This window comes from Colius striatus, chromosome 7 (assembly GCF_028858725.1).
Source record: "Colius striatus isolate bColStr4 chromosome 7, bColStr4.1.hap1, whole genome shotgun sequence".
NCBI classification, from domain to species: Eukaryota; Metazoa; Chordata; class Aves; order Coliiformes; family Coliidae; genus Colius; species Colius striatus.
In genome coordinates, this window is record NC_084765.1 from 22,312,733 (window position 1) to 22,338,587 (window position 25,855).

At 43.3% G+C, this 25,855-nt stretch overlaps 1 protein-coding gene across 4 annotated transcripts in view; it reads left to right on the top strand.

Annotated features, from left to right (window-relative positions):
- Positions 1-565: 565 nt before the first annotated feature.
- The window catches only part of MAPK6 (mitogen-activated protein kinase 6), a 30,926-nt gene continuing 5,636 nt past the window's right edge, over positions 566-25,855 (top strand). Inside the window, exons 1-3 of one of the 4 annotated variants that reach the window (XM_062000513.1) lie at positions 566-740; positions 22,713-23,924; positions 24,630-24,774. In XM_062000513.1, the coding sequence (XP_061856497.1) occupies positions 23,370-23,924; positions 24,630-24,774 (700 nt within the window). In that variant the 5' untranslated portion in view covers positions 566-740; positions 22,713-23,369. Of the gene's footprint in view, positions 741-12,001; positions 12,088-16,743; positions 16,888-19,476; positions 21,780-22,712; positions 23,925-24,629; positions 24,775-25,855 lie in introns of those variants that run through there. The other 3 variants (XM_062000514.1, XM_062000512.1, XM_062000515.1) reach the window with 3 other exon arrangements.

Sequence of the window (25,855 nt, forward strand, 5' to 3'; positions counted from 1 at the left end):
ATGGAACAAAGCCTGGGGGTAAGTGAACCCTGATGAAAGAAATGGGTTTTCTCAACATGTCTATAGAAAAATGGCAAAGTACAGCAGCAATTCAGCAGTTCCCTGCAAGGAACTGCCAGGTGAGGCTCCTGAGGGTGGCTCTTCACAGGAAGCATAGAAGCTTCGTGGAAATACACTGAGATCCAAGGAACACCACGTACAGATCTAGAGCACTGGTTGCTGGATCAATTTGCTCAGTAGGTAATGGCTGCTTCTGAGAGTAGAAACAGAATTTAACTTTCAATAGTAAAACCAAGATAATTTCTAGGCTTCTTTGGGGACCAGTTTGCCTGCTTTTATTCATGAGGTAATGAAAACAAACCTTCCCACTCTATAGTTCCTTAATGTTCTCTCTGTATTGGTGGCCTATTTTTCTGCTTAAGGACAGGGAGGGACCACTGAGTCACACACAATCTCGTGCCCTCCTCCTCCTCCTCTCATTTAAATATTAATATGATGAATTATTACTAGAGTAACAGCTGTGCACTACTCATTTCACAGCAACATATCCTTCCCCTCCTCATCGGAGCACAGCTATTCCTGACTCGAGTTTTCTGGTCGACCTTCTCACTTCTCCTGGATGACTTTTTAAAGATCTCTTTGTCCGTTCTGGTGTGGTATCATTAGGATAACTGTTTGGTCTGTTCTTTCTGCTTAAATATTAATGATACTGAGGAAGTCAAAAGATAGCTTCAGTAATGGTAAGTTAAATGTCTGTGTGTATTCTTCTACGAGATCTGTTTGTGTCGAGAGAAAGAAGTATAAAGGACTAAGTTCAATCTTTCTAACTAACACTTAAAAAACACCTGTCTTTGAGAATTACCAAGCTGTCTTGTCTTTTATATAAACAAAATGATTGTCTACTAGTCAGCTAGTGTCTCTAGATAATTCAGTGGAATACCTAACATTGTACCTAGAAGTACTAATGCATTGCATTCTCTGTAGATAAAGTGTTACACGAGAGTCTGCTAATAAAATCGTGAGACAACTCTGTAGAGACTGCTGAAAATAAATGTTTGGCATCAAACAAAGAAGGGGAGGGAATATTAAGGAAAGATAAAACGCCATGAGTTAGTTCAACGTGATTGAAAATACCAAGATAAAGCATTCCCAGGCAGATTTGGAAATGTTAGCAAATGTTAGGTTTTGTGGGTAAAGGTCCTCCTCTGCTGAGCGCCTTTTGCATGGCTCTTGTGTCTGTGCATATGTGTGTGTGTGTAGTTTACAAACCCACAAGTTTTTTTCTCCATGAAAATGTCACTCCTTGTAGTATATTCATGCTGCAGAAGGGGCAGTGGGATTTGTTGGCTTCTGGCCTACTGTTGTGGAAATGCCAGCACGAGTGTGTAGAAATCAGGTTTACTGGATGTGCTCAATTGCACACATTTAGCACTGGATGAAACTTTTAACTCACTGTTGTTGTTACTCAGGGAGGAAGAAAAAACCAAATCTGAAATGCTCTTACAAAGGTTTTAAAATGGAATGTCCATATTTTGATTTGAAATTGTTCATTTTAAAATGTTAGTTTAGTAAATCAGTGAAAAAATACTGTTTATTGCTCTGTTGGGTTTTTTAAAAATAGCTCATAAATATAATGGGAAATCTAAAAAAATTAATCCAAATTTATAAATGATGCCCTTCTTTTCCCACTACTAAAGAAAACAGTAGAAACTTTCTTTCTTCCCAATCAGCCTTACCAGTGATGACAGAAAGGGAAGCGGGAGGCTTCTACTGTCTGACAACTCTTCCCATTCAAAATCAGTGTCTAACCCCATGGCTGGTTAGGGGCTGGGGAGAAGAAAGAGGGGAGAGTACTGTAAAATGTGTTTCCAAGTCCTTGACTGTTCTGGTGTTATGCTAAAAGTAGTGCTGTTATTTCTTGAATAAATTTTTCACTCTGCTTTTTTTCTGAACAAGTACTTAGTGGAAACAAAGAGCCTGATCCTGACTGTTTGCAATTCCCACTGTAGTCCACAAGAGTAAACTCATGATTTGAGACGTGCTTAGTACTACCTCCATACACATATTATATTAGGTTTTTCCCCTCTGTGTTCTGCTCCTCCTAAAGTTTATGGGGTTTTTTCCCCCCTTGATTTACCATTAACAACAGGGAGGTTTTTTTCATTCTCTTGCAGGTTACTGTATTACAAAATTACTGTATTAAAAAGACTACTGTTACAAAAAGCCTCAATAAACTTGTAGCATATCCCTCTGATAAAAATCTCATTTCAAATAGTCCCTTCAGATGATTATCTGCAGTGTTTTCAAATGAACCTTGTAGCAATCTCATAACAACTGTCCTCATGGACGGAAGAGAAACCTGCTGTCAGAACTGCAAATAATTTACGTAACCCAATTTAAAGCTCTAACAAAATGTTCCCATGTTAAGAGGATTGTTATACTTAACGTGTGAGATGAAAATACTTTCTGAAGGTCAGGAATGCACAGAAGATAGATTAGATCTCTTGAAAACACAAAAATAGGTTTTTACCAGAAGTTTTTCCTCTGTCAGACATTCCACTTGGCATTGTCAGAAGCTTATATAAGCACAGCTTTATTCCTGCAAATGCGGTGTTTGCTCTGCAGAGGGAGAGGAGCCTCAGAGCTTCAGGTCGGCACGTGGCAAAACAGAACTGAAGGTAGACTGGAGACTTGGGCTGGTTTTTGCCACCACCAGCAGCATAAATAAAAGTTTGTTTTCAATAAAACAAGGGCGGGTTCAGGGCTGTGTTTCCTAGATTCCTTCTGCTGCAGCTGCCAGCATTGTGCTGAAGAAGCCCCAGCAGGTCGTGTCCCTGCTGCGGTCTCACTGCGGGGGCTGCGGAGTGGCTCGCTGGGGCAATGCGGCATCAGCCCTCTTGCAGGAGCAGTGGCATGGAGCTGTCTCTGTTTGAGGTCGTCTGTTCTTTACCAGAGCTTAGTAAAGGTCCTGGGACCTGACCTACCTGCCGCTGCATGATAGAGGGGTGGGACAGACTTTGCTGAGGCTGGAGATGGGGGCTCTGAGAGGTACAACTAACCCAAGCACATCACTGGGGCACTGAGTTGTGCACTCCTGGTGTTCAGTGGCCTGGTTGCTGCTTATACTCAGTCAGGAGTTAATATTGTCTTCGCAAAACTGTCAAACAGAGCCATGGAACCTGAATTTCATGTGTTGTAAAACAGCTATGTGAGATCTAGTCTTCCATGACAGGATCTGAGGAGTGGGGCAGTTCTTGAAATGCTTTTCACATAGGATACAGTGAAAATAAAAATAAATTACAGCCTCTGTAACCATCAGAATGTTGGTTGATGTTGGCTAATGTTGCTGTTGTCCCCAGCACCTGAACAGAGTTACAGGTGGTTTCTATCTGTCCCTTCAGGCAGCCAAAAACCAAGATCCTGGAGAAGCTGATGATAGAGATTCTTTAAACACTTGTCTCCTCATCTCCTTCACTGTTGCATTCTCCTCATTCCTGGGGTCTCTCCCCATAACCCTGGGTCTCCTGCCCACCCCAACACTATCTGCCTCAGCCCCGTAACAGCAGCTGCAGCAAAGAGTGCAGGGTCTGTGCTCAGGGAAGCAGCAGGATTTGAGTAGTAGGAGAGGTTGCACAACTGCATAGCACAGGAAAGTAATAGGGAAAAACTTTATTCTGGAGAATGAGATGTTTTCTTACAGGAAACAGCCTCTTGCTTTTCACTGCTGAGAGCTTTTTCCAAAAATACCTTTTTGAAGAAGAGAAGCTTAAATAGGACCCTCCGCATCCCAGCAGTGACTGCCGCTGTGGGGCTTCCCTGTGTGCCCACCCACAACCTCTCAGCGACCCATGGGGACGACACTTTCTCAGAAACTCTCTGGACTACTTTTTTTCCCTCTCTAATGTTCTCCTGTCTCTAGGACGACCCTTTTACCACCACCTTTCCTGACAGCTAGTGGCTTTCCAGCCCCAGTGACGTGAGGAGAAGGTTGCCTGGAGAAATGACACAGCCTGTATTAGCTTTCTGGTTACCTTCTGCTGGGGAAGGAGAAGGTGTGAATGTTCCTGTTCCTTTGCCCAGGCAGAGGCGCAGTGATGGAGCAAGGCTGTGCATGCCAGGAGCACTGGCATATGGCATTTGCAGCCCCTTGGTGGCTTGGACAATGCTGGGAAGGCTTCATGTTGAGGTTGCCCAATAATTCTGTGCCAGGTGTATTTCCAAATCTGAACTTTGCTGTAATGTTTAGCTCAAATATTTTGTCATTTTACAAGAACTGGGCTGGAGGAGAGCATTGATTTTGCCCTACTAGTGAGGGGCGGGAGGGGACGTTTTAAAAGGCTTTTGCCTGTGCCAGAAGAGGAGGATACTCTTGAAATCCAGAACCAAAGTTGCACTGTGGACCTCGGGTTTTGCAGACAGGATAAATATGGTAGCAGATAAATTCACCTACTGTCTGTCAGTCCTGGGTGAGCTCCAACCCAGTCAACTTCTGAACAGAAATTTTCCTGTGACTGCATCCACGGCCTGCTACAGGCTGTGTTGGGTTTGGGCACCTAAACTGAATACACACAGACTGTTCATCTCATGCACTGCTTTTAGTGACTCCTGTTGACTCCAGTTAAGAAGATGGAGGTAGCTACGGGACTCATGTGTGGAAGAAACAAAGACTAAATAAGTAGGACATTTTTAAGGAGTATATTGGAAGAAAATGCTTGTAAAAATGAGATTTTAATTGGAAGGGAGAAAAAAATTGAATTTGGGAAATGGGAGGAGGCTTGGAGCAACTGAAAGGGAATAGAGAGGCTGGTGTGGAGTATGGGCAAACGCAGCTACTTAGGCTGTACAAGTACAGCTAGTTGGGGGCTTCTGGTGCTGGGGAAAACCAGAGCTGCCTGGAGAATGGAATAGAATAACTTACAAAATCTGAGAATTCTAAGCTTTCGGCATCTGCACTTGGTGCAAGAAGTACCAATCACTTTGAAAAGCGAGTTGAAGAGTGGAATCAAGTCCTAAAGCCTTTCAAAATTCAGTTCTTGCAATCTTAAATTGGGCATCTGCTATTAAGGGCTACTGTGATTCTTTTTTATCTTTGTGACTCAGTTCAGGAAAGTGGAAATGATAACATCCTGACATTCTTGTAGATTGTAGAAATTATTTTGAAGTGTATTTGTAGAGCCCTTAAACCCCGGTGGTTCTGTCCTCAGACTGGGGCAATATGTGGAGAATCAGACATAGGGCAGTACAATGATTTTATCTTTTTATTGGTATCCAATTGCTGGCAATCGGGTGAGCACTATCTGTCTTGTGCAATGAATGAAGCAGAGCCCTAAGCACTTGTAAGGAGAAAAAAGAAGCATCTTCTCGTGCAATAAAGTTGTATGACAGTAGATAGAGCTTGTTCTGATTACTGTGATGGTCATGTCACTCATAGTTCAAAGGTCAGATAAGTTTACTAGCTGACTTTAAGACCTATATTCCCATGTTCTCCTGCTATCTGAATCATTAGAGCAATCAGGAAAATAAATCTTGTTCTTCTGTATGAAAAGGTTCAAAAGTTTCCATTACTACCCTGCTGCTTCCTTTGGTTTTGGCAGTTATTGCAGGTTCTTGGTTGAAGTTTTCCTACTCGACAACAGCCTGTTCAGGCCTTGCCACTGATTTACCATTGCTTAGCCAATGATTACGTTTATATTGTTTACTAACAAATATCACTGGACCTAGATGATAAACATGGGATACAGGGTAGTACTTTGATCGCAAATTGTACATGTAGTCCTTGAATCTTTTTTACTGCAAGCTACTAAATTGCCTTAATTAAACGGGGATATTATCACAAACCGTAATAATCTCACTTTACACTGTACTTCTAGGAAGAACTTAGATAGTCAATGTAGCTGTGGAAATGCCAGCTTGGCTAGTCTGTTGGGAAAAAAATGAATAGCTGACATCTCAAAACCAGTGCTGGGTTGGAGGGAGCACCACCACCTTGGTTTTGATGAATATTATGCTGTCTTGTGAAGCATCTCTGACAGAAAGGCTTCAGAGAATTAAGTCCTCCTTGGAGCTGCCCTTAGAGTAGGATGGTTTGGGCAGCAGTCATGAGACTCCTAGTCCTGCCCCTGCAGGGTGGTTTGACTGGAAGAGTTTGCCCACTGTTGTTCCATGGCTGAAGCCTGTTCTTCTTTGCTTTGAATGGCCAAGTGAGATCTGCCACTGTGCAGCCTGGCCTTGTCACAAATAGCCAGCTGAACATGAGTGAAGGGATTTGAGTACCTAACTTTTGTGATAATGGGTACAAGGGCACAGAAGAAGGTCTTTCAGCTGATCTGTGATGCTATGAGTCAGTGGAGACATCAGATTACAGATAGAACCACGTGGCAGCTCTTGCTGTCATCTAGGGTAATGCTGGAGCAGGTTGCAGAGCACAGATGAACACTGTGATCATGTTGGAGTCTGTTGAATTGCAGCAATCATGAGAACTAAGTATTGCAATTAGAGCTGGTCCAAAGGTTGAAACTCCTCCTCTTCGAATCATCTCAATTACTTTTGTTTTGGGAGTGTCCAGATTAAACAATAAGAAGAAATGTGAGATAATGGTTAGCAATTTTTTCGTGTTTACTAAAATAGATTTATCAGGAATTGATTTTGTTTTAACTGAGGCTGAAATGATTCTCCAGTGTTTCATAAAACAAAAAGAATGAGGGAGGAATATCTTTCCCCTGTCATGAGATACAGCTTTAGATGACTATAGTGTGTCAAATTTTCATTTAACAGTTTTTGACTGAACGCGATTGAAAACTGTTTAGAGATAGGCTGGAGATAAGAGAATGCTGATGCACTAAAAAGCAGAAGGTTTCTATATCTTTTTATCTTTCTTAATTCCAGCTCACTTGCAAAGCAAATCTCGCTATTCAGATCATGAAAGAACCTCTAGGCATAACTATGCAGTGAAATGTTTACCTATACAAGATAACTTTCTGGCTTTAGGACTGCTTCTCAGTGATTCCTCAGCACTGGGGTATCCTATGGAGGTATTTCTGAGAAGCAATCTGCCATCAACCCTGTGCAAGAAGAGTGTCTCTGTGGAGGAGGCTATCCAGTGGTACAGTAAGTAGCCATGTGAGACACATTTCCTTGTAGGACATGAAGGTAATGAAGTCTGGGTTTACAACTTTTAGAGTTTTTTATGCTTATGGTTATTAAGGACAGTTGGGTTTCCTGCACTAGAGCTTTTCTTGAGCTCTACAAAGGCTGACAGCCTTGTCCACCCTCTCTTGCACCCTCCTCTCCTGCACACACCAACACGTAGATTATGATATTTTTTTACATCCTGCAATGCATACATGGACAGATACTTTCCATTTCTGTTTGCAGAGCTTTTCACTGAGAAAGTCTGGGATGGCACAGTTTTAGCACTGTCATCCCTCTAATAGAGGTAATAGCTCTTTTCCAAAATGACAAAGATTCACTCAGATTTCATGTCTTTAGTGGAAAAAAATCAAGTTCTTCTTTAGACTGACAGAAACTTAGATCATGGGTGAAATCGGTTACTCAATATAAAAGCTCAAAAAGTGTGTCATGTAATATTTACTCCTTTCCTAGTTAGGAGTGTTCCTAGGCTCTTCTGCCTGTCATGGGAACAGATTGCTTACAAATGATGGGTAGAAACCATCGTCCCCTGGAAGTAGGATGCCTCTGAAGTATGGTGGTGAGAGGGATCAAACACACAATTCTCAGTTCAAGTAAAGTGTGAGAAGTCTTGGCTGGCCTCCCTGATGCTGGGGCTGGGGGAGAAGGCACTGCACGTGCTCAGATGCTCACGCACTTCTAGTGCCCAGGGCAGAAAGGAGACTGGCCCATGACTGCTTCAACGCCAACTCTTCTAGCCCCACACCACGCTTAACTGCAATGTGGGGTCATGGAGGGATGGAATGTATCACTCTCTGGACTGAGTGATTCAAAGAGCACATGTGCTGGGGTGGTACATTAAATCAGTTCCTCACTGATACTTGTAGACTTCCACCTATAGCAGGCTGTTCAGTCATCAGCAGTGTGTGGTAAGGAGTGGGCTGAGAGGAGCTTGCTGCTGTTAGAGAGAAGAGAAAGCCTAGTACTGGGAGTCACTGGGAGTCACTGCCCTGAAGTTAAACTTGTTGATAGTGATGCCATGGACAGTTTACTCCTATTCCAAATAAAACATTTATTTGGGGTTACATTACTGTGCTTTATCTGCATGGAAGCTGATAGAAACAAAATGAGACAGTGAGTTGATGCCTATTCTGTATTACTATTGCAAAGAGGAACGGACAGTTCTTGGGATCAGATGGACAGACACAGATTAACCTCTAAGCAGCTATTGCCAGAGCCCATTTAAATTAGTTTGAGTTAGAAGGGCCTTTGCTGAAGCGGATGAGAAATGCCAAGGTAAGAAGATGATCCCAGTGTTTGGCACCAATCAGAGTATGGAGTCTCCAATGCATGTACTGGTATTTATAGCTGTTAGAAGGGAAAAGCTCCTCCTGAAGAGTGAAAGACAAAGCAAGTTTGGACAGTCCTGGTCAGTTTTTAAAGAAAAAATATTTTCCATGTTTTTTGTTGTAGTATATTTGTGAGCAAATAGCTTTTTTTGCTTGAGCTGCAGTAAGATAAGAGCTTTTGTACTTCATCTGATATCCACTGTAGTAAATGATGCTTATGTGCATTTTTTCCCCCTCTGTGTAGTAGTCAATGGTGCAAGGCCCTCCTTCCTGAGCACTTTAGACAGTTGCCCTCTGTGGAGCAGCCTGAGATCTTGCATCATTTCCTGTCATCTGTCCAAAGCTATTTATAAATGTCTGCTGATTCTGGCACACAGGCAAAAACCTCAGTTTTCACGAGAAAACAAATAGTTTGAAAATGTATTCCCTTCTAGCAAGTGTCACAAAACTGTTGAGAAAACCTGAAACATCCCAGAAAATCTTAATGAAAACTAAGATATTGTGGGATTGGGGAATATGGGCAATTGCGAATTTGCAATGGAAACCTTCAGAAATAAAGGGTGCAACATGCGCTGAGAAAAAGTTACAGAGTATGAAGGGAGAGGAGGAGGTTCCAAAATGTATTTCTTAGCAAGATAAAAACTGGGTTTTGACATCTGGAGATAACAAAAGTGACTCAAGGTAGTATTTGCGAAGCTGAATATTTACCATATAACTTCATGGTAGATGCTCTATAAAGTTCCCACTTTTTGATATTTCTTAGGTTTTCCACCTCTTTAGCTTCAGGAGACTGACTAGGGTAGAAGTCTGGCAGAGACCACAGGAGGCATTAAGCGAAGCAGTGTACTTCCAAGTCAGTCTGTTGTTTATGATAAGTGCTATTTTGGGGATCCTGAAAAAGCATGTTGGCCACAGACGAGATGCACTCTGAGCAACAGCACTCACATCGGCTTCCCACTGGCCTGCCTTCACCCTGCTGGCACCGTGCTGCTTGCCTTGTTATCTTTAGCCACCTGGTATGCTGCTTGCTTGTGAAACAGCCGCATCCATGAGCTTTGGGCATGTCAGAGACCCCTGCGTGCAGGGCAAAGTGAAGGGAAGATGACCTTTGCCTGAGCAGTCACAAAGACACGATTTCTTAACACGCCTCCCAGTTCAGCTTGTTTCATCCTGTTTCCACACAGCACTGTAAGAAGTGCCGCGGGCAGCCGAGGCAGGATTGGAGTCCATGGCCCACTCATGAAGGCCTCCACAGGGTACAAACCTGAGTAGCAGTAGAGGTCTGAGGCTCTTCCACTATGATCAATTAGTAGTGCTTTTCCCACTCCCAAGTTTCTTGTGGCAGCAACAGATCTTCTTCTTCATGGCTGACAGAGATATACTTCTGGCTGTGCCATTTGTATGTACTTTATTGCAAAATAATCTTTGAAAGTGTTTGAAATGCCCCAGCTCCCTGCACCTCTCTTCTCCCCTTGCAGGCTTGGAGATAACACTTGTTGCTATGTAATCTGTAAAAGTTGGGTAGCTTTAGGCTGATAAAGCTGTGTTAGCTGATGCCCATGTATTTGTATTGGGCTTTGCCCTCCCTAAATGTATTTCAAGAGGATTCTGGTGTTGGTGAAAATTTTAGCAAACGTTAGTCTGATTTTTTTTCTCTGTAAATGACAAGCTCTGCAGCACCAGCTGTACTTACAGCTGCACAGCAGAGGCTTTATCTCTGTAATGTAATAGCAATCAAAATGCTGCATGGAGGAAGGTTTACTGTTCTGTAGGAATGCATAAGAACGGTTCTACTTAGCAGTATATGCAGTTAAATGCAATAGTTCTACAAAAACATGTAATTGTTCTACATAAATCCATCGTCAGGCCTTTATAACTTCTGTTCAAGAGCTGACGTATTTCCAGTTGGGATCCAAAACCAAGTGCATTTTTTGTGGAAAGCACCCCACCCTGCTTCCAGGGCATCTCTCCACATTGGAGTACTCAAGGTATTACAGATGTTTAAATAATATCTGTATAGCAATAGGCTGCCTTACAACTTTAGCAACACTGCAGCTGATGCAATAACTAGCACCCAGATGACTTAGACAATTGCTCTGGTGCCATTTCAGTGTGCAGACATGTTCTCCTAACTCCTTCATTTGAGGTTTTGGAGGTGAAGATGAGAGTAGTGCCTTCCTGCAAGTCTGATGAGGGAGAACTCTCACAAAGAGAAAGAATTCTCTTGTATCTACAGTGCTAGGGAAAAAAAAAACCCCAAAACATTTGATGCTTCTCGTTTCCAATGCATTCTATGCTTTGTCTTGTCACAACAGCCCTGTTCCTCTCTGTAGAATGTTTTTCTCCTGTAGATTCGTCCACTGACTGCACCTCATGCTGGGAAGTTAGAAGCAGCTGGGGTCACTTGGACCACCAGTGTGAAAGTGTTGCTTTAACGTTGCTAGTCATCCTTTAAAAGGTGATTCAACCTAACATAGTGTCTTAATTGCCTACCTTGGTAAATTTTATTCCATGCGTGCTATTCTGTGCATGAAAAACTGATAGCTGTCTCTACACAAGATGGACTAATGAGGAATTAATGAAAGGCTGAGAAATCTGGGAGAGCTCCAGCCGTACAAGTGAATTTCACACACAGAGGGCTGAAACTTTCAGAGACAACCCAACTACAAGGAAATGCTTCTAAGCTTTCCTCTTCCCCCATTATTACCGTGGCTTTGCCAACTCCTGCTTTAGGCAGCTGCTCTGTCCCTCATCCTGTATTGGTTAAGACACTGAAAATGTAGGCAATGGAATTGCCTGATTTAATAAAAATGTGTGCCATTAAGCAGGGATCCCACGTGCAGCTGGCTGAACTGGAGTGTCCTAGATTGCTGATGATCTACCAGGGGGGAAGAATGATTTGTTCTCTTTTTGTGTTTAATGACTTTTTTTTCCTGCAGATTCACAGAATTTTCAAAGCATGTCACAGAATCCATTTATTTCTAATCTCAAAGCTGAACGTCTTCTGGGACCTTCTTTTTCCACCTTCATTTGCCCTTTATACTTTGCTGTCTTTGGTTTGAATTAGTCTCTGTTAATGGTCTATTCTTTTCCAGTCTTTCTATTGTTTTACACAGAGATTAGGATCTTATGGTTTGCCTTTTTCCTTTCTTCCAAGTCCCCTAATAGCTTCTTTCCTGATCAGAACACAGATGGTACAAAACTTGATTTAGCAAAGTCAGTTCCACGAAGTGAGGTGATAGCACACTGACTGTGCCCAGATAACTTTGGTTACCACCAAGTAGACTTTGGTCTAACTAAAAAAGGATTTTGATACAAAGATTTGTAGAAGTTTTTTAAGATGGTGATTTTTGTGTGGTTACCTGCTCATAATGCTGGCATGAAGTATACTTTAAGATTTCTCAGGAAAACTTTAAAGTCTGCAAACCCAGAGTGCGTAAGTTAAGAAAATGTTTGTGCTAAAAAGATCAAATAAACCTCCCTTATGTCCACAAAGGAAAAGTATAATCTGACCTCTTCTAGGTGTTCAGGAGGTGCCCAGGAAGTGAAGCTCCCTGAGATGGTGGGTTGTCTGTGAAACTCAAATTTATCTGGATTGTCTGTGCTGAAGGTAAGCACTATTAAACTGTAAGCTGGGAAAGCAAGTGATTGGTAAAGGCCTTGCTTAACACCTGCCAAGAACTAGGCTAATTGGAGAAGGCAGCAGTTAAAGGAGACCCAAACAAACTATTAAAGACTCTTGAGAGCTGTGCCAGGAAAACCAAACTATATTTCAGGGCCCAGATCACCTTGCAGAGTGCAGGTAAGCAGGAACAGGCCAAGGAGGCAGCAGAAACTGAGTGTTTCTTGAACCTCTTCCCATCCCCTTTTAGTAAGCTGGATTTTCTCTCTAAACTCATCTCTATCCCCACGCATAATGAGTCCTAGACCTTGGTAAGAGGCATGGTCAGTCCTTAAAAATATATCCTAAGATACAGGATATGAGAAGAATGTGTAAGTTGAGCAGGAGTCGTCTGGTGGGTGCCATGGGTACTGCTGTCAGACTTCCCATGTGTCTCAGCAAATTTGACTGTATGGGGGACTGATCCTGCATGACAAGACAAGAGCCCTGTCACTTTGGATACCTTAATCTTCCCTGGGGGTAGAGGCTGTTTGATATGAGGTACACAAGCTGAGCCTCTTCTGAAAATAGCTGGAATTAGAGAGAGATGCATAATACCAGAAAACAAAGGTTTCCCGCAGAAATGTGCAGCAAAACAGTAAAACTGAGACAAAAGCCTGGAGCTGCCAAATCACCTCGGGCAACCTTTTCCAACCATCTCCAAACCTTTCTTCTCTTGCCAATCATAATGGGTGTGGACACATAAAAATACTTCATTCCCTTAATGATTCACACGCAGGACTGAAATATTACATTGGAATTTACTGTTTGATCTTTTTGAACTTGGATATAATAAATGAATCATTGCTTCAGTTCTAATTAATTTTTAATTGTTAGGCTTTATGACCTTCAAAGTCTAGTTCTTTTCTTACTCTGCATTGTACTGACAGCTAATATCTGCAAATGTTTCAGGATGGGTTGGTACCATAGAGCATATCATCTACATGCTACGTAATTGTGTTCTGGTGGGGAACAGGGCAACAATTTGATGATAATTTATAGTCTAATCAATACAATATTAAAAATCTGAGAACAGATTAGCCATTTGTTGGATTAGATAGCTATAAATTGCCACATGACACACTTCAGTTCTGAGTAACTCTCTCATGCACACTGTAATTCTATAGCGAGGCTGAAGACAAGTAGCAATCCTGCACCATGTTCTTCCTTGTTGCGTGATTTTCCTCTAGATCTCATTCACTAGGTCCTGCCACAGGTGATGCTCCAGGAATGGCAGAAAACAATTTTAAGGGAAAAAAACAGATGAAGAAGAATTTAAAAAAGAAAAAAAAAAAGTAGCTCTTGATTTATTAATTAGGAACCCAGACAAATGGTGGTACTTTTGGATTATGTGAGATCTGGAATATTGTGTCCAGTTCTAGGCCCCTCAGTTCAAGAATGACGGGGAGCTGCTGGAGAGAGTTCAGTGCAGGGCCACAAAGGGTGTGGCCTGCAGGTCAAGGCAGGTTCTTCTCCCTCTCCACTCTGCCCTAATGAGGCCTCATCTGGAGTACCATGTCCAGTTCTGGGCTCCCCAGCTCAAGAGGGACAGAGAACTTCTGGAGAGAGTCCAGTGCAGGGCCACCAAGATGATCAGGGGAATGAAACATCTTTCATATGAGGAAAGGCTGCGGGAACTGGGGCTGTTTAGTTTAGAAGAGAGGAGACTAAGGGGAGATCTTATTAACATTTACAAATATCTAAATGGTGGGTGTCAGGAGGTTGGGACATCCCTTTTTTCTATAGTAGCTAGCAACAGGACAAGGGGTAATGAGATGAGGCTGGAACACAAAAAGTTCCACTTAAACGTAAGAAAAAACTATTTCACTGTGAGGATGATGGAGCAGTGGCACAGGCTGCCGAGGGGGGTTGTGGAGTCTCCTTCCTTGGAGGTCTTTAAGACCGTCCTGGACATGTTCTGCAGGGGGGTTGGACTAGGTGATCTCTAAAGGTCCCTTCCAACCCCTACCATTCTATGATTCTATGATTCTGTGATGGAGTGGAGCATCTCTCATGATGAAAGGCTGAGGGAGCTGGGGCTCTTTAGCTTGGGGGAGACTGAGGGGTGACCTCATTAATGTTTACAAATACGTAAAGGGCGGATGTCAGGAGGATGGAGCCAGACTCTTCTCAATGATGGCCAATGATAGGAGAAGGGCAATGGGAACAAGCTGGAACACAAGAGGTTCCAAAGAAATACAAGGAAAAACTTCTTCACTGTGAGGGTGAGGGAGCACTGGAAAAGGCTGCCCAGATGGGTTGTGGAGTCTCCTTCTCTGGAGACATTCAAAACCCATCTGGATGAGTTCCTGTGTGGCCTACTCTAGGTGGTCCTGCTCTGGCAGGAGGGTTGGTCTGGATGATCTTTCAAGTTTCCTTACAACCCTTAAGATCCCATGATTCTGTGATTTATGAGTGAGCGTGTGCTATCTAGGTGAGAAAGCTTGCCACTTCCTGCAAGTCTCCTCCATGTTTGCTAAAGTACTTTTCAAACAATCTGGGGTGCTGTGGAGCAAACTCCATGGATGTGCAACTTCTCCACCTGACTGAAATGGCAATGTGGGCATTTGCCAATAGTCCCAATGAGCACTCTAGGTGCTATTGCAAAGCTGTAATATAAAATTTTTCTTACTGCAGTAGCCTTGGATCAGCTTGTACTTTTGTCTCTCATAATGAAAACACTTTGTATGGGTGGAAGGATTCTTTAATTAAATAAATAGCTCTGGATTTAGACATACAACCACTGCTGCTCCTGCCTTTTTTGAGTCCCAAATCTCTTTAATGCAAGTAAATACTCCTCTGTGGCTTGGCTCTGGTTGCCATCCTAACATCACCTCTTCCAAATATGCACTCCTGCAGGTTTTTTTATAGGCTGTGTTTAAACACAGGCCTTCTGGAGCAGACAGTGCGGTAATCATCCAACTCTGTTTTGCTGGGTGGGCAGAACTGGAACTTTGTTTCTCAGTTTTCTCCACTCTTGGCAGTGTGCTTAGCTGCCCAATACTTAGCAAACATTTTCCAGTGTCAGTTTAGTTACTGACTTCTGTATGTGTACTGACTTCTGTATTAGTACCGGGCTGCGTTATCAAATGCCCAAGTTACCTCTCCTGCTAATGAGGGCAATGTCAGAGCTAGCAGCGCATCTGAAACAATTAATGCTTGGCTTCAGAATTGAAGGGGTTTTAAAAGTTATTCAAATAACTAGAGAAGCTGGGTAGGGAGCTCCTTGGATGCTGATATATGACTTGTTTATTAAAAAATGAAGTAATACGATTTAGAAGTGCAAGGGTCAATTGCATACTTATGTCCAGATGGCAGCAGAGTGAGCTGTAGAGCTCTGTGCAACTTCTATCCTTGTACTAACTATAACCAGTAGAGATGAATATTAATTGTTTTATCTTCTTTTGAGTCATCCTGCACTGAAAAGGCATACAAGGGAAACTGCACCCTGTCCTGAGAGCTGTACTGAAACTGTGACAGTGGAAGTGTAAGGCTCTTCTCATACCCACAGGCCCTGTGCTTTCATGCCTTTCTCTCCCCACTAAGACTGCTGTAGAAAAGTCTCATGGGAAAAAAAAATATTTTCATTATTTTATTTTGTTGTATTAGTTATGAATTTCAGGGGAAAAAAGTAGACTTCTACTGCTGCTGCCTGTGTCTGTTAAGGGAGATGTAATTGCAAGAGGGAAATCCCTTCTGGTGTCTCCAGAGCTGACAGCAATATCAAGTAGTTGTGGATGCTCATGGGGAGAGTATTCAGGCCCCCATGACACTAAGATTAGAGAACATGAGGCTAAATGTCACCTTCAGGCAAGGAAAGGCCACGCCAGTCATTCCTGCCTGCTGCCTTCCTTCCAACCGTGTTGTTTTCTACCATGAGGGCTGGTAGACAGGGCGCAGCTCTCCTCCCACATGCCCCCAGCTGTGGAAAATGCATGTTCCTGCTCCCTTCTCCGCCTCTGGGGTTTCTTTTGGTGTGCTGTGTTGTGGCCGAGGGAAATGCTGAGGAAACCAAGCCCTAGGCCTTGCTGAGTGAGGCAGTGCCAGGGCTCAGGTCAAGCACAGGTTTCCAAAGCAGGAATCCGACTCCAAGCTGTCAGGAGATAGCCAAGATCAAACAGGAGGAGGAAGCAGCACTCAGAATTGAAGCTTTCAGTATTAATGCAGGACCAGAAGGACGCCGTAGGTACCTGCAGGCGTTTAGTTCGCACTCACTGCAGAGGCAGTGCATGGTCCCGCACACAGCTCCACTAGGCCCATTTCCTTCAACTGTTTGACTGAACCAGACGTGGAGACTCTGCTAAACTGGCTAACTGGACATGGGGGCTGCTGGGCGCCTCCGGGTCCCCTAAAGGCAGGCTTGGCTGTGAGGCGACCGCCCAGCGAACGGGTCAGCGAAACCCTTGATGGGTCGGTGCTCCGCCGGCGGGAGGGTCCTGCAGCGCGGGCAGCCCTGGGGGAATCCAGGCTCCGAGATCCAGGCGGAGCGGCGCCCCTGCTGCGACGCCGTACCGGCCTCCAAGAGCCGCCCTGGCTCCGCCCCGCCCGGCCACGGCGGCTGCGCCCCGCCCCTGGAGGCGGAGCCGCTGCCGAGCCCGCCCCTCCCTGCCCTCCGCGCCGGGTTACATGGCGGCGGCTGCGGCAGCGGCAACTGCGGCGAGGCGGGCAGGCGCCGGGTGGGAGTCGGTGGCGGGGCCGCGGGGCCCGGCCGTGTGAGCAGCGCAGCCTTCGATGAGCCTGGGAAGGCCCGTGAGTGTGGCGTAGGCGGCCGGCGAAGCGGCAGGGGAAGGAGAGGCGGTGGGGAGGGTCTGGGGCCGCCGCACGCGCGGGCCTGGCCCCGTCGCACAAAGGCGCTTTGTTCCCTCCCGCCGGACGGCGGCGGCCCCCGGCCCGGCCCATCCCGCTCCCCGCCGCCCCGCCGGGGCCTGGCCCGACCCGGCCCCTCTGCACTGCGGCGGCCGCGGCCCGCGGGCAGCGGCGGCCCCGGGGCTGCGAGGGGGGCGAGCGGGCGCCGTCAGGGCGGGCGGGGGCGGCCGTGCAGTACTGCGAGGGGAGCGCTGCCAACGGCCACCGGCTGCGGGCCCGCGGCGCCGCACCCGGCCCCGGAGCCGTCTCTCCTGCTGGGCTGGGCTGGGGGCGGCAGGCGGCGCCGCGCCCTGAAGGGCGTTTGAAGGTACGGCTCCGGCGCTGCGGCGGGGCTGGCGGCCGCTCTCCACCCTCGCGGCCCGAGGTACGGCGGGGGCGGGTCCGCTCTGCCCGAGCGGCCGCCGGTGTCTGGAGGGGGTGTGCAGGGGGAGCGACGCAGGCAGGGATGGCGAGAGGAAGGATGTCCTTTGCCGGGACGGCTGCGAGCTGATTGCTGCCGGCGGGCGCGGAGGGGACGGCTTTCGAAGTCTGCGGAAGTTTTGTTGCTGAATCCCGTGCCGGCGCGGCCTCGCGGGGGACTCGGCGCCGCTCTCCAGCAGCCGCGCCGGGAGGCGTGGGGACAAGTCCCACTCGCTTCTGCTGCCGAGGCGCCCGCAGGCTTCCCGGCAACCTTGGACACCTTTTGTGGAAAAAGTGACTTACTACTTCTCATGAGTTGCTTGAAATACCCGATAAAAACACCTTGAGGTGCTCTAGTTTTAGGATTTGGAAGAACAGATACCCTTGGCTAGATAAGCAGGATACACGCACTTGGCTCCTGGGTGATGAATATCTCTTTCTAATTCAATGCCATTTTAGATCAGCCTGGCAATGGCTAAGTTAACTGTGTTGTGGAAAAACAAGCTGGGGTTGATGTGTTGTCATATGGCTGGTGTAAGCGTTGGTAAAAGCACTGTTGTCAACAAGGTTGTATATATATATATGTGTGTGTGTTTGTGTTTGAAAATAACATTGTGATAGTATTATGTGTTTGTAAGCCAGTTAGAAATTCGAGTAAAAAGTGGTGAGTTAAAATAAAGGTAGGTATTGGTTTGGTAATCGAGTTCAGATAGTGTGTGCTGTAAAACTAGCTTTTGTTTCAGCCTCTTGCTGAGGCTTAGACCTTATTTGTGCTGTTGTTATCTTTAATTCACTCTTGACTGGTTGACTGCTCTGGAGCAGCAGGCGTAGCAGATCTGCTGAGGTGCAGTGTTGTGGTTAGCTGATGATTCGCTTCTTCAGTGGTGAGTTTTCATGGAATTGTCTAAAGGGAGGGCTGATACAAAATTCCACTGCGTTTTTCTGTGTGCTTTTACAGATACTTCATAAGATTTATAAACTAATAGTAACATTTGCTGACTGCCAGCACAGAGTTCCCTAAACAGTGTGGGGAGCGAGTAGGAGGCTTCAGAAAAGCAGCAGTTTCGTGAGTTGGACGATGACTCACTCTGCCTACTGACTGCAACGTGGCTGATCTAAAAAAAAATGCTTCTATGCCCTGTATTTTTATAGTCAAAGGGATAGTACTGAGCAGGTTGTATAATATGTCATTAGTCATTCTTGGTCTTTCTCCTGTGAGTAATGATTTGATCATTATGGGGTCTGCATAACCAAATTAACTGATATCTTCGTGTCTTATTTGTATTTCTGAAAAAGTAAACATCTCATACTTGGTTTCGTTGTACATCCTGTTTCCTGAAAACTCTGATAAATCCAAGTACAGAAGTTGAGCAGGAATTGAAGGGGCTGCTTGCATAATGCATGAAGCTGGTCTTGTGCAGTGATGTCTGCCAAAACTAGGAATAATGTCAAAGATGACAGCCCTTCTGTTGCCTTCTCCCAAGAACTGATCTGTTTTAAAAGTATAGTTGTGTGCCACTTAAAGTAGTAGCTTTGTGTTTCCCTCTTTAAAATTTGTGGGAGGAAGGAATAAAAGTACTGCTTAAAAAAAACTGGAAAATCTTGGAAAGGTGACAATTAGCCTAAATGAAAACATCAGTGCCTGTGTGAATAGCCTATTTGGCACAAATTGGGATGATAAAACCCCCCTTTTGATGCTCTCATCCACCCCGTGTTTGAAGTGGTTACAGCACATTATACAACTGAAGAGGAATTTGTAATTTTTTGCTTATTTAATGTGTGTTGTGAAGACAGACAGTTGGACTGATGGTTATGACTTTCACTGAAACTGAAAATGTATAAACTTAACGATTGTTAATGGTTGTTAGTGTCACTCCAAGTATTAGGGTTTTAAGAAATCCACCTTGTTACAGTCGTTTTTAACTCTGGGAAATAAAATCCAAAGAAGAAAATTTATTATTTTGATCTTGATTTGGCTTGAGAAATGCCTTGATTTCTCCTTGATTCCCTTTAATTATTATCTTAGTGTGAAAGAAAGTTTAGGGTTAACTCTTTTTTTTTTTTTTTTTCTGTCCCTCCTATCAGCTTCTGGTCCACAGGACTACTTGTTTAAATGTCTGTTTGCTATTAACTGGTGGATGGGGAAACTAGCTGAGCGGCTTCCCTGGCCCCTGGGGGGAGTGATGCTCTGGGAGCTGCAGCCCCGACAAGGGGCCACTCACACAAACGGCAGCGAGGGGGCTGCAGCAAAGAGCTGTGCTAGGTGAGAAATCGAGCTGGCATAGCAAAAGAGAAGTGTAGTTAATTTGGTGGTTAGAAGTCTGGGGATTTCTGTTTAGACAAGAATATATGAACCTGCTGTAGCACTGTCACCTGTTACGTTTGCAAAGTAGAATTTTCAGGGACAGTAAATGAAAGATCGCTCTCAATTACTGAATCTTAGTTCATTTGTTTTCAATAGTGAGACATGTTTTGCTAGGACCATGCATATGCGAGGTACTGAAGCTGGTCAGGAGACAGCCTAGAACTAGGTCCTGCTTTGAATAGCTCAGCCCTGCTTTTTTGTGGCATTGGGATGAAGGCATTTGCTCATAGCTACAAAGGAAGCTGTAGCAGGATCAGGTTGAAATCAAAGGCTGCAATGAATTGCTTATTGCCAACGCTTGTTTTCTCAGCTAAATCACTGTGATTCTGAAAATCATTACATATTTAAAAAAATGCAGTGTTATCATTCTAGTCACCCGGGGGAAGGATGTAGTGTAAGCTGGTTAAAAAATGTATCACTTCAGAGATACAGAATAAAAATTCTAGGACTCCCCAAGTTCAGTAAGCAAGTGGACCATAACTCCCTTGCCTCTTGAAGCAGTAATGTCATTACTGCTCTCATGTTGTAGTTCTGCTGCCATTGTTTAGCCATAGCAGTAAAGGGTAAGATCTGAGTTATGGCGAAGAGATCATTAGATCTTACTCCTTGCTACTGATGGGCATCTTTTTAAATCTGTTTTCCCACTCTTTAACACAACTAGCTAAAAGAGAGGTTCCAGATGTGTCACCCAGCTGGTGCAAATAGATTGGTATGGCTGCATACTGAAGACATCAGCAATGGGAAACAATAAGCCTAATTATAGGGAAGAATACAACTGGGTTTAGATGGTCCCAAGGATTTAAGATCCAGCTTATTGCAGGGTATTTGAATAGAGGCCTTGGACCTCAAGCTAACATGGAATTTAAAGCATTAGTATAAGCTACAAAACTTAACTTACACAACAATATTTTGAGAGGTGGGAAATGAAAGGAAATTGTCTTGAGTAATGTGAAATTGTTATAGGCAGAAGGTCAGGATGAGTCAGCCTGAAAGTAGTGCATGTGAAAGAAAATATTTTTAGGTTTAAAAAAAAGTTAAAAATCAAGAAGCTAGACTTTGTGTTTTTATGATACTGAATAAAGAGTTGGATAGTTAGTGATGCTACGCTAATTAACCCTGGGATAGATTCTATATTCAAGTAAATTCATGGGTCCTCATGCTTATGTCTTAAAACTGATGTAAAGTCAAGATAGTTTTGAGACAAGTGTTACCTCATCATGTTTGTACTAAAGCTACAATAACCTTTGTAAAGTGCTGTCTAAAATGAGGACTCTTGGCAGTATGTGAGGAAAGGAATCTCAAGGCGGTAGTTAGATGTGCTGAGTAAAAGCCCTGAAGATCACCCTTCTGGCAAAGTATTACACCATATCAGTGGAGGGCAGCTCAGCACTGTAAAGTTTAGAAAAAACTGCAGTTCATGATCTTCATTTAAAAACAAGAACTCAGCAGAGGATGGCATGTGTTTGCTGCTCCTTTCCTGTGGTTGTCACGTGGCTGTACAAATAACCTGGAGGCAGGTGGTGTGTGGCAGGAGGGAGTGAGCCAGGGCACTGGGACTGTGTGTCTTGGTGGTGGTCAGGGCTGAGCCTAACAAATGGTGATGTTTAAATGCGTGGAAACAGTCTTGTTTCTGTTTGCCAATGTGTGTGTGATTTTTTTCTGCATGCAATTCTGATTACTTTAGTGAATTGAGGCCTTTATTTAGAATACGTTAATAACGTCAGCTGCTCTTGCTGCCCTGTTAGGAGTGGGGAGAATTGTTTTGCTTGGTCCCAGTTGTCCCACTAAAGTGCTAGCACAGTTTTTAATGGAAAACACTTGTACAGTTAATTCTAAAGTGTTGGAGTAGCTTGGAGAACCTTACATTTACTTAGAGAACTGGGTTACTGAGATGTGTTAATCGGAGGTTGAAGAGAAGACCTTTGGTGGTTTGATGTGACCTATAGCTGTTGGGGAAGAACATACAAGTGACTTGGAATGAAATTGCCCAAACATTGCCACATTGTGTAAGGTACTCCTTTGAGTCTTCTCTTTGTGTCATCTTTGAACTTTTAGAAGAAATGAGGATGTTGTGTAAAAATGAAACATGTGGTCTTTATGACTGCATTCTGCTGCTGCAGACAAGGAGGCTTACTGAGAAAATTGGCACTTTTGTTTTCCTAAATAATAGTCACATTCATTAGACTATTAAAAATAAATGATGTCTGAAAGTGCCCGTATGTTAGGGGAAATGGTTATGGAATATATCCATTACTGTGTAAAAAATGTACTCATTGTTAGTTTTTCCTTCTCTGAGGTTGGATAAGCACAGAAGGAATTGATAAAATAACATTTGTCTAATATGTTGGAATTACCCCTATGATTCCTGTAACAAGGAACCTATAGAGGCAGAATTATCATTTGAGGTGTTAGCAAACCTTTTGCAAAATCACAAGGATTTAAGCTCTGAAAGTGGCACTGGATATGTGCTGTATATTCTGGAAAGTCAATAAATACTGGGGTACACAAACCTTACCCTTTTCATGTGAACAGTACACAATTATCTCTTACTATGGTTAAATAGTTAAAACCCTGGGTTTTGTCTCTAAGTATAGTAAAAAGAATTAGTCCAGAATTTAGTTACTAAGGTGCAGGATATTATTATTGTTTCTGACTTGTCTTAACAGCTGTATTGGGGAAGTACCAAGTTTTCTGTGATGGTCTCTGTTAAGATTCAGTAGGATTTTTTAATTGCTTGTCTTAGTAGGTTACGTCTAAAACTGGTGATTATTATCAGGCTTTTTTTTCTGCAAATAAGAAAGGTGTATGTCATTTCCAGTTTAGCTTTTGTGATGATTTCTTATTTTCTAACTGGACACTAAATAAGTTGTGTAAGGAGTTGGGAGAGGAGAAAGACTTCTCTGTGTGCTAGCATACTGACGTGTTGTATTTCTCTCCTTTTCAGGTTGTCACGGAATAAAATGGATGGTAGCTTTGATTGTGATTGTGGTGAGCTGGAGCCACCTGATCATTAACAGAAGGCATCTTTTGTAAATCAAGAGCTGCCAGTTTCCTGTTTAACTAGACTGTAAACAAAGGACAGAAAAAGGAGGAAGAAGGAAGAAAAAAATAGTGCTTACCGGCACCATAGAATGACGCTGCTCAGGACCAGTCCAACACTGAATGTATCTGCACTGTGAGGAGGAGGATGTTAATAGAAGCCTATTATGTGCATATTTATTCACATTTTTGTTAAATGTTAACCAGTTTAGCACAGTAGAGCTGAGTGCATAGTATGTCATTTCATTCCGTTTGAGTTTCTTGTGAGTATTTCTTTAATGTCTGCAGAAATGCTGCACCTTTCTTGAACTATGAATGCTGCAATCTTTCTATCTTATGCTCGGTTTGAGTTCTAGAGCTTACGGGCTCTAAATTCAAGGGGACACAACAGGCCTGGCTGGCTCATAATGAAATGAGAGTGTCAAGAAACCATCTTGCAGTCAAAGCCAAGTGTTTCTTCTCCCTTTCTGTAAGACCTTTCCGTCAGATACCAGTGGAAGTGTCTCCGTGTGTTTACAGAAGCTTAGTAGTTTGAGGAAAAAGAAACGTAAGGAATTAAAAAATGGCAGAAAAATTTGAAAGTCTCATGAACATTCATGGTTTTGATCTGGGCTCTCGGTATATGGACTTAAAACCACTGGGCTGTGGTGGAAATGGCTTAGTTTTTTCTGCTGTCGATAATGACTGTGACAAAAGAGTGGCTGTCAAGAAAATTGTCCTTACAGATCCCCAGAGTGTTAAACATGCTCTACGTGAGATCAAAATTATTAGAAGACTTGACCACGATAATATTGTCAAAGTATTTGAAATTCTTGGTCCTAGTGGAAGCCAGCTAACAGATGACGTGGGCTCCCTTACAGAATTGAACTGTGTTTACATTGTCCAGGAATACATGGAGACAGATCTGGCTAATCTGCTAGAGCAAGGCCCTTTACTGGAAGATCATGCCAGACTTTTCATGTACCAGCTGCTACGTGGGCTCAAGTATATTCATTCTGCAAATGTTCTGCATAGAGATCTCAAACCAGCTAATCTTTTCATTAATACTGAAGACTTGGTGCTGAAGATTGGTGACTTTGGTCTTGCGCGAATCATGGATCCTCATTATTCCCACAAGGTATGTGAAGAGTGGGTGTATTTAAATGATACACTGACAACTTGTACTGCCTTGTAGTGCCTTTTACAGAGGTAGATAGCCCATCGAAAGCCTGGTTAGAAGCTGTGGGGTATCATGTCAAGGGTCATAAGGTAGTGTTGGAATGCTTGGAGACAGTGAAACAGATGACATGAATGACGTGTTTTGTCTCAGAACTACTGCAGGCATAAATGAAAACTTTTTTTTTACGAGATATGTTTAGAAAGGCAGATTTTTAGCAGTGAATACAGAGGCTGAGATTGAGCAACATTTAGAGGCGTAACTATAGAAGCCTTAGATCTAAGTTTAGAAGTGATGCATTTATAGTGTGCAAGTGTGGCTACTTCCTGAGATTGATGCAGAGCTACTGTCTTCCCGGTTTAGATTATTTCACAATGAGAGTTCCTTATCTCTGCTTTTATTCAGCATATGTGAATAAGAAAGTGTTTCTATAGTACCTCATTTGACCAATAGTGTCATACTTACGTAATATTGTTCTTCACTCATAAAGATAACTATTTGTTTGTTTTAAAAGGTGTAGTGGGCTTAGTAGTGGTCATGTGGTACTGTTCCTAGGACCGACAGACCAAAAAAATCTTGTAGTAGTGCATAAAAAAGCCAAATAAGAAGTAATGAAAGAAAATCTTAAATCTAAGCAAGGATTTTCTTTTTTATTGATTCTATTAGGGCCATCTTTCTGAAGGATTGGTTACTAAATGGTACAGATCGCCCCGTCTTTTGCTTTCTCCTAACAACTACACTAAAGCCATTGACATGTGGGCTGCAGGTTGCATCTTTGCTGAAATGCTGACTGGGAAAACCCTCTTTGCAGGTGGGTAGAATAAAAATGTGTGTGTGTGTTCCTACAAGGAGGGGTATTGCTTGATTATCTTCCTAAAGAATCATTATTTCTCATGGCTTATATCAGTAGCCGTTGACTCCCTCAGGATATGCTGTAACAATTTTATGCAGTTATGTAAGAAAACAATAAATTGATGTATTTGTAAAGCAGAATGTTTAAATTGTTACTCATACCAGTGTGTATTTAGATAAATATCATGATTTATTTTAGTGCTCACATATGGTAAATCGTCTGTAGTTAGATTAAGATAAACTTATTGGATGCCTAAGAAGTGTTCCAAGATCTCACTTCTTTATCTTTTAAATTGTGAAAGATAAGCCCCTTTTTTCCCCCTTATTCTGATACTTTACTTTTTTGCTATCGACAGGCTTTTTTGACTCAAGCTTTATTTCAGTGATGTGGGGAGGTCTCTTCCTTGATATGCCACAGTACATTTTAAATCTTAAATGTGTAACCTCCAGACGTCCCTGGTAAGACAGGAAGCAATGCTCTGGTCTCATTGGGTGCACCTACATTAGTGCTTTGGTTAGGATCTGCAGCAAATTTGACACAAATCTCCTGATGGCCATTCAGTGCTGTATTGCAGATCTAGCTCAGTACACAAACTATTCTTGGATAAACAGAAACTGTCATTTGCATGGTGGGAGATCACCCAGTGTGCTGATAAGCATTCAGTCCATGGGAGCAGATGAGCTAGTCTAGAGTAAACCTCTGAAATGCTTATTTTGTATGCACACTGGGGCCTCATTTGTTCAAGCTCACTCTTGGATTTGCTCCTGTTGCTGTAAATTACTGGAGTTATATAGGTAAAGCCTCTAAGAACTGAGCTTGCATTTCTAACATCTCATTCCTTTAGATATGTGTGGACTAAAAGCACACCTCTGCAGTAATTCGTAGCTTTGTACGTCAAGATAATGAGGTTGAGAGCTTTTTCCCATTAAGTCCTATTAATGGAGTACTGTCACCTTGAAGTCATTATTTTATAGAAATTAGTGATTAATACCTGCAGAGGCTTGTCTTAACTTGCAGTGAGTTGCTAACTCTTGAGTTA